This window comes from Gymnoscopelus microlampas (assembly GCF_963454915.1).
Source record: "Gymnoscopelus microlampas genome assembly, chromosome: 20".
In the NCBI taxonomy this organism is placed as follows: domain Eukaryota; kingdom Metazoa; phylum Chordata; class Actinopteri; order Myctophiformes; family Myctophidae; genus Gymnoscopelus; species Gymnoscopelus microlampas.
The window spans coordinates 18,411,327-18,420,118 of record NC_139957.1 but is presented as its reverse complement, the minus strand read 5'-3'; the positions used below and the strand labels follow the sequence as shown (position 1 = coordinate 18,420,118).

Genomic DNA, 8,792 nt, shown 5'->3' with positions numbered 1-8,792 from the left:
CGCTAAACATAGTGTGCATGCAATGACAACACTGATTATATATCCAGTCTTCTGACAGTCTTTCCTCTTAATCCAGAGGTGGAAAGAGGTTATCCCCCTGGGAGGATGGAAGTGACTGAGACAGACATCTGAAAAGGAAATGACAAGTCTCAAGAGAATAAAGAGATGGGACTGTATATTGTATCTTTACATTAAAGTTCTCTGTCTCTAATTCCCGGCCTAAAGTGTAGTGTAAATGCTATGGTTATAATCCTGGGGGTAGATTAAGTATGTCATTGGAGTAGGCTTTGAAATGCAGTTATCCACCCATGTATTACTCCATATCAAATTCTGAAATAGCAAATAGATCTTTGGGAGTATGGATACTATGCAGGTAGATATTTTCCATGGTAGAATGTATGTACAACTCTGCCACCTACTGGGGAAGATGGGGACAAGCTTGAGAAAACATCATTGGGGAATGCTTTACAAGAACAGTACATTCAAAATCAACTTGTCGTCAGAGAGCCTTATTTGTGGAATGTACTAACATGTTGGCCTTTTAAAACATCTAATACTGGTACTAGTAATAACAGGGTACCTTGTATACCTTTTTAAGTTTAACATCCAGATTTTATATGATTGAAATGACACTATTTGAGCTCATTCTTGGAAAATATTCAGAGTAAGCTTGTTTAAAAGATGTGGGCTTACACAGATGGCATTGAGACAGATGGACTGACGTTTGGTTTCAAGAGTTTGAGTCTTTATTGAGAGAAATGTTGTTCACACAGTAAGGAGCACCGCTGGCTCAGGCTTACTTAATTCTTTGTTGCATGACTGTGTCACTCAACGCAAATTACGCATCTTATAATATGTAATTTCACTCGAGCAACATGGCCATGCAACAATGTATAGAAAATAAGCCTTAATGCACCCAAACAAGTTGTGAAAGCTACAAGCCATGGCTAGTTTATAGGTTAACAATGGTAATTTATTTCAACCACCACCAAAATGATTCTATTTTCTTTAATATAATAGAAATCATGAACATCATTTTTGCACGTCTCATCCTAAGCATGGTTATAAGTAGAGTAAAATGTCTAATGAACATTGGTCAAACATTGTACCTTTCTGGTTTAAAAAACAAAACAAAAAAACACAGGCTTTGTCATTCAAGTGAAATGGACGTTCTCAACAGTAGGTGTAAAAGAAAATTAACTGCTGATAAGTTAATAAGAAACCAGTGGGTGGGTAAAATGGTACTCGTTACAAGTAAGGTTAGAGCCAACATAAAATAGGTTACTGTGGCTTTCTTTTAGCCATTTCTCCCCATTTAGTTGATGCCAATTCCCTAAACTAGTCCCTGTTGCTTCCAATCTCCACTGCTGGCCTGGGGACACAACCATGTGCCTCCAACAATTACAATACACACAAACTTCTTTTCACCCAACAGTTTCACAGGGAGAAAATAATATATCTTCCCCAGTTCTCCTCTGAACAGGTGCCCAGACTAACCAGGAGTCACTAACGCAGCAATGAGGACATAATCTCCTACCGTTTTCCCACCCACAAACACTTCCAATTGTGTTTGTTGGAGTGCCCGGACTGGCTGGAGGCACCACTCCTGGGAATATAACCCTGGCGTCTGTGGTGGTGGGCGAGTGTTTTCCCTCTATGCCAGCCAGATGCCATGGGTTACTGTGCTTTCCAACAGTGCATTTTGTTAAACTAAACACAGACCCAACTGGAAGCATTGGTTTACAAAAATGTTACAGTATGCTAAATGATTCCCTCCCTCCTGGGGTAACATTGTTCTGGTCCACTTGCTATTTCATTTACCAAGCAAGCACAGCAACTTGAGGGCAGCTTTGCCCATCCTCACTACACACTTTATATATTAATGTATTTTTTTTACGCAGAGCCGGGTCCCTGAATATGCTTCCGTAACTGATGTTGTAATGACATGCAATGTAGGCCTTTCTGATGGCACATCTCCAATTTAAAAATATTCTTTGACAATGACAATCCAAAAGAAATGCAACTCCCACTGTGTGATTATCAATTGATCAGGGTGATAGATCCATACAGCTATGGATAATAGATCACACAATGGGTACATATTTACCACGCATCTATGTAGTTGTGTGTAATCTTAACACTGTTTAAGCGCAGCAGTGTTTCTCAATCCAAGCCAACATCTTGGTGTGATTGCTAAGCATAGAACTGCGATAGAAGGGTCCCTGCCCCAAAGTGCATGAATCACACACACACACACACACCTCCCATGACACCATGCACACAAGATTATAAAAACATAGGGACTAGATTTTTTGCCGCATATTCCCGTATTAAAATGATGCAGCCATCCACTGCATATACACTACAAGTGCAATCCTGAGCACAATGGTGCCTCACAATAGCAGGATACACTGTAAAGGTGGACTTTGTTTACAAGAAATGATGACTTCTTTAATATGTGCGATGTAAAAAACAAAAAACACAAGCATACATTAGACGGCAAATAAAACGCAACAAAATGTTACCCAAATGCAAGCTAAGTAGAATATTTCAACAGAGAGAAACAAAATGACACACACACACACACACAAAAAGATGCATAGGATAAACATAAAGTTGCTAAATCCAACTCTACCAAACTTCATACCCCAAATCCCACACTGGCAATTTGTTTTCCAAAAGAAAAGAAATTATAAAGAGGGAAATCCAAGAGTTGGGAGTGTTTGCTTCTCCAGGGCAGAGCCTGCAGCTCAGCTGGTGAGTGAGAGCGGTCATCCTGAGTCTAATGTGCCCTCGGCGAAAACGGAGGCAAAGGAGAGGGAAGGAAGGATGGAAAGAGAGGTAAAGAAGCAAGGCATTGCCAGGGGCCCAAGGGAGGAAGGGTTGGCCTGGGATGGGGGCTTTGCCAGTTCCCTGCTGTAAACACTGCTGCTGCTGAGGATCAAAGCCTCCTCTGACTCCATACTCCGCTGCTCTTCTCAAAAAGGGGAGTTAAGGGGCCGTCTGTGGTTCTCCCTCACAGGCCTCTAGGTGTCCTCCTCTTCCTCGCGGTTGCCCACCACCCTCTTCCTCAGGGCTTCGTCAGGGAAGGCCTGCCCCTTGGGTTCAGGGTGGCCCTCTGGGGAGCCTCTCCTCCTCCTCCGCCAAACCTCATCCGGATCCCCGTCCTCTTCCTCATCTTCTTCATCGTCATCGTCTTCCTCTGCATCTGCATCCGCCTCATGCTCCTCCTGCTGCTGCTGCTGGATTAGCCTAGCTTGATCCGTGGTTTGTTTCTCTGCAGTGACATGTGAAAAATACATTACAAAAAGAGATGCTAGATTGTTATGTTTTCAAAATAATTTTCATATTAAGCTTTTTTTTGCCATGGTCATATTAACCGATATCTACCTTTGCCAAATGACCTAACTTTGCAACAACAGACAGACTGCAAGATGGAGGCATTTTCCTCCAGAATTTATATAGAATATAAAGTAAAGCATAATCATCAATCATCTGACACTCACTCTGGTAGTAGTCAGGAGAGGAAAATCGCCGTGAGGGAAAGACGTAATCTGCAATGAATACCAGTATCTGAAAAGACAAGAATTAAACATCTTGTATCAGATGTGCATTTGTCTGTGGACGGAGATCAATATACTTTGACTTTAACACCTTTATGCCTCAAGTATTATAGAATAACTCACCAATCCCAAGGCTAGGCCAGAGAAGAGTGTGGCTAAACCAAAGATAATGTATGAGCCCCAAACGGGAATCCCCAACTGCTCTGTCAGGTAGTTATGGCAACGCTGGATGGGAGGAAAACAGATTATACTAACAGGCAGCACATATTGGTCTGTCAAGAAATGGTTAGTAATCATAAGGCTAGGGCTTGACACCAAGGTCTCGAAAGCACTTGCCCGTCTAGCAAAAAAAGAAAAGTGTGCTGGCAGGGCTGGAGGTCATAGGCATTACACAAGCGCATGTGTTCATACATACACATTTGCGAGTGTGCTTGTGTACTAGAGTAAAAGTGATGCTCTCCTCACGTCTACTAGTTTATACTCCGATGCTGAAATTGCAGAACCCAGGGCTGTATACAATGTAGCTACCTGGGCATGATGAAGCGCACATATTGTCTATCACCATCAAAATCACAATTTTAGCACATAAAAAAAAGAAAACAAAGTAGATTCTTATAACATGAACAAATATTTACTGCTACAGTACTTAATTTTGGGGAAATTAAATTGTAACTTGTATTCATCTTATATCATGCTTGACAGAACAACAAATAATCTATAGGTCTCCATTACCACACACATTTGCCAGTCTGTTGACAAAGTATGTAGAAAAACAACTTGTTTTATGAAATAGTCTTGACTCTGAATCACACTAAACTGTACTGATATAGTGTCGCTTGTCAAGTAGAGACAAGCCTGAAAGCATCAAATTAACTAGGAGTGAACAAGCTCCTCAGAATATCTCCGCTGCATCAAACTACAAGACACACAGACTGACACAGCCTGGTTGGGACATGGCCACTAACACGAACAGACACATCAAAAACAAAATTTGAGGGGTGAAATGCATCACTGCTCGGCTCGCCGTCAAAAATGTTTATGGACAGATATAACTTAAATTGTGTGAATAGTGAACAAAAGAAGGACCGTTTCCCAGTCCCTAAAAACACTCCAAAATGGGGGGGAAAGAATCGCAGACATTCGCCATTGTCGGCAAGTTTTAAGTCAATCGGTTGGACGGTGGTCAAGTTATGCTCGGAACAGACAGCCAGCTAGACAAACAGACAGAGACACACACACACACACACACACACACACACACACACACACACACACACACACACACACACACACACACACACACACACACACACACACACACACACACACACACACACACACACACACACACACACACACACACACACACACACACACACACACACACACACACACAGAGGTTTCTGCAATTTATAGATAGATAACAATCTACAGACACATCCATGTTGCCTGTCAATGCTTTGGCCTTTATCGCAGGCAAACCTAACATGTCCTCACTTACCCGAATAAACATGGAGAGCTTGAACAAAGCAGACATTGAATTCATTCTGGAAAAAAGGAGGAAATAGTAGCATGTAACACATTTCTTGCAGAGTTCTAAAATAGCGACATAGTCTCTGTAGTACAAAATAGGCAGTTGAGACTAGGTGCAATACCATATAAGTTGTGTGAATTTCTGATCTCAAAACCAACGACAACACAGTAAGAAACTATTGTTTGTAGTTTGGGCAATCATATTTTTTCTCAGTTGCAGGGATGCTACTGGCATAGAGACCACACATGGCTTTCCCAAATCAACAAAAATGCAATCTGATATAAAATAATAAATCAGTTTCTACCATCACACACATTGCATCCAATTGCTGTCAAGTTGGGAACTCACAAAAAGGAAGATGGCCCAAACCAAGAGGAAATGGGCTCAACCGCCTGCCATTTCTGTTCGTCAATGAAGCTAAGAAAGTCATCTTTAGTGCGTGCCCCTTGGTACTTCCGGAACACTCCATCTTTGCAACTAAAATATACAGGGACACACAGTGAGAGAAAGAAATAGAATAGAACCCCTACAAAAAAAATATAGAATAGAACAAATAACAGTCATTATTTTGAATTATATCCATGTAAATATTTACTTCAAGAAAATGTTAGTCTGACAGCAATCTATAACTCTCTACAGACCAGCATTGATTGAGCTAACAGCTTAAAAGTAAATGGGGGTTTTAAATGGGGAGATATGCACTTATGTCAGTCAGATGAGAAGGAAACTGGGGCTGAATGATATTGAAAAAAGTTGTGATATGTTGTGATTAACCACTTGAACCCTGGCATGCATATTCTGGGGGGAACATTCGTCAAAAATAGTCGATATACAAGCTCAAAATGCGTCGCAAGAGATTTGGTGTAGACAGAAAATATCGGTCAGAAAACAGCGGAAAACTTTGAGCTTGTAGATCGGCTATTTTTGGCAAAGACATTTGGTGTAGACTGTAGACGGAAAATAGAAGTCCGAGTACTGTTGTATCAAGTCCGTTTCTCTAAGACTAGAGGGTTTAAGTGGTTAAAAAAACAACAACCACAGAAAACAGGAGTTACAGCATTTCCCTTGATACTATAAATGCAGCTTTCAACTTAAATTGCTACCATTGGAAATAATGTATCCCTCTAGCAATGAATGATTAGGGTGATATTATAGAGGAAAATAAGTTATATTCTAAGCTTTAAAAAGTGGTTGAAATTCTCTGTGGTACAAGTTTAGCCTACACAACATAACACTGATGTATTCAGTTAAGCTGAACAAACGCAGACTGTGAAAAAGAAGTAAAAGTGTCTTAGCGGAACATGAGTTTAGTTTCCTATTTGTTTTCCAGTGCAATGTCAATATTGCACATGCAAACGTTGCAATGTCAATGATGAAAATATATTGTTCAAATCTAGGGGGAAGTGACAGAATAACCACAATATACCAGAGAACTTACTGGTAAATGGTAGGAAGTGAGGTGATGATGAATCGACCGCTCAAACCTTACAGGGGGAGGAGAGGTGCAATGTTACAGTGCAGGAAGCAACATTTGACTCATAACACAACCGATGAATTTCATATTGACAGGCAAACTATGTTATTCTGATTATAGTCGCTACAAAAGCATTGGCTGATGTTAGTGTTTCAATGTAGTGTACTGAGGGTTAAGTCTTAGATCGTGCATCCACTTCTACCCCTTGGTTAAGGAATGCAAGAATCAAATTACAGCCAAGAAAAGAGAAGCAACTCAGGCCATACCAGGTTGTTCTGTGACATCCACTTTGGCTATGTTGACACCCATGTCGTCCCCCCAGTCCGCAAAGTCATTCCACACAGGCTGGAGTTGCTGGCATGCAGGGCACCAGGGGGCAAAGCTGAGGAAAGATTTATGAGGAACCAAATATAACATTAACTGTCACAGATTGTTTTGAATGATTGATTGAATACTTTATTTAGAAGTTTGAAGAAACAAAGCACATGAAAGTACAGTTCAAATACAAGGTCAACTAAATAGGATAATAATAATAATTCAATCAGGGTCCTTTGTACTCAATTCATAACGACATTAAATGACAGACAGATATACTAGGCAGCACATCATATAAACAGTTTAAAAATAAATAAATAAATGAGAAAAACAAAACATATGTACAGTTAATCAATCCAAAGAAAACGGAATGATCATGTGCATCAATCTTAACAAAATGCCTACAGCAATATGGATTGACAACAATTATTCATAATAGCTAATGTTAGCTAGTTTGCTGTCAACTTAACTGTCAACATTACTGGACATTTGCTATCAGTCACTGTTATCCAGTTAGCTTCTATAGTCAACTTGACATGGAGCTTCGATTTACTCTGCAAGATAACTTAGCTGTAGAATCCAACTCTCGCAGACGTATTTATGATTCTGACATCGTCTACGAGGGTTGTATACTACAGCTAAAGATAACTGGACAAGACAATTCAAGATAAGACACGAATAACGTCTCTCAGACTGGAATTTATGATGTTTTTGCATAGTATTGTATGCTATTGTTTGTCATTATACGTTGCGAAAAAATTGAATACACAGGAGTCAGGACCCCAATGGAAACAAGCCATAGTGCTTTATTGGGTTAATCCTTTTAGCATCCTTTTGTATTGAACTGCACTTTCTGTGCTTTTTTTGCAAACTGTTAATAAAGTAATCAATCAATCAAAAGCCTACAGAGACCTAGAAAAAACACCTCAGATTAACAGTTAGCCTAGCCTAGCCTACACAGCTAGCTAGCTGACCACCTTAGCTTATCATTTAGCACTTATCGTTAGCATGATGGAACTCACAATTCAATCATCCATTCTCCTGACAGGATGTCCTCCCAGTTCCCGTCAGTAACGTCCCTGAGACTGTCCCGTTTAGCCGAGACTCTCTGCGACGTCACACATATTGCTATGATAAAACAACACAGCAGTGTGTAGCGTCTAGTCTTCCAGGTTAAGGAATACATTGGTTCGTGAGGGCTAGCCAACAAGCACGCCATGTTTGTAACAGTCAGCCGTCAGTATTGCCAGGTTTGAGAGAGAAACAAGTAACCGGGTCTATGAAAACGAGCCCCCCAAAAAAGCGAGCACATCGCTCTTTAAACATATTACAATACATTGGCTATTTGAAAATCTTGAAAGAAATTTTGAAAAATATATAATATTTTTGAAACATTCTAACAACACAAATCTTTAATGAGGGTCCCTGACTCCCTGGCATAACATGTGTTTTCAGATGGGGTCCGCAGACAAATACATATTCATTTGGGGGTCCTTGACTTGAAAACGTTTGAGAACCACTGGTTTAAACAACATTAGGAAACAAGCCCAAATAAGCAACTACACTTTAGAAACAAGCCCAAAAAACCGCAACCCGCAACTAACAACATTTACAAGCAACTTTACAGAAAAAGAAGCCCAAAGTCGCTTATAATAAGGGCATATGGCAACGCTGGTCAGCCGTCTTCCGGTTCTTCTGCCCGCCCCTCACTGTCACATTATGTGAGTAAGTTCAAGTTCAAGGGTCTTTATTGTTGCTTTTTGTGCAGTGGTTTAAAGTAACTAAGTACATTTCACTTTACTGGAATATTTCCAGTTTTCAGTACTTTTACTTCTACTACACCACACTACATCTCTATTATTTCACTCCACTACAATTATTATTATATTCAATAAACAATACCGAA

General features: G+C 40.2%; 1 protein-coding gene across 1 annotated transcript; it reads right to left on the bottom strand.

Annotated features, from left to right (window-relative positions):
• Positions 1-723: 723 nt before the first annotated feature.
• tmx1 (thioredoxin-related transmembrane protein 1) lies at positions 724-8,116 on the bottom strand. The gene is made up of 8 exons (XM_084045831.1): positions 7,909-8,116; positions 6,838-6,953; positions 6,536-6,581; positions 5,446-5,574; positions 5,065-5,110; positions 3,687-3,788; positions 3,507-3,573; positions 724-3,277 (listed from the first exon to the last, which is right to left on the bottom strand). The coding sequence occupies exons 1-8, from the start codon at positions 8,103-8,105 to the stop codon at positions 3,027-3,029; spliced, it is 954 nt and encodes a 317-aa protein (XP_083901957.1). The 5' UTR covers positions 8,106-8,116; the 3' UTR covers positions 724-3,026.
• Positions 8,117-8,792: the final 676 nt, after the last annotated feature.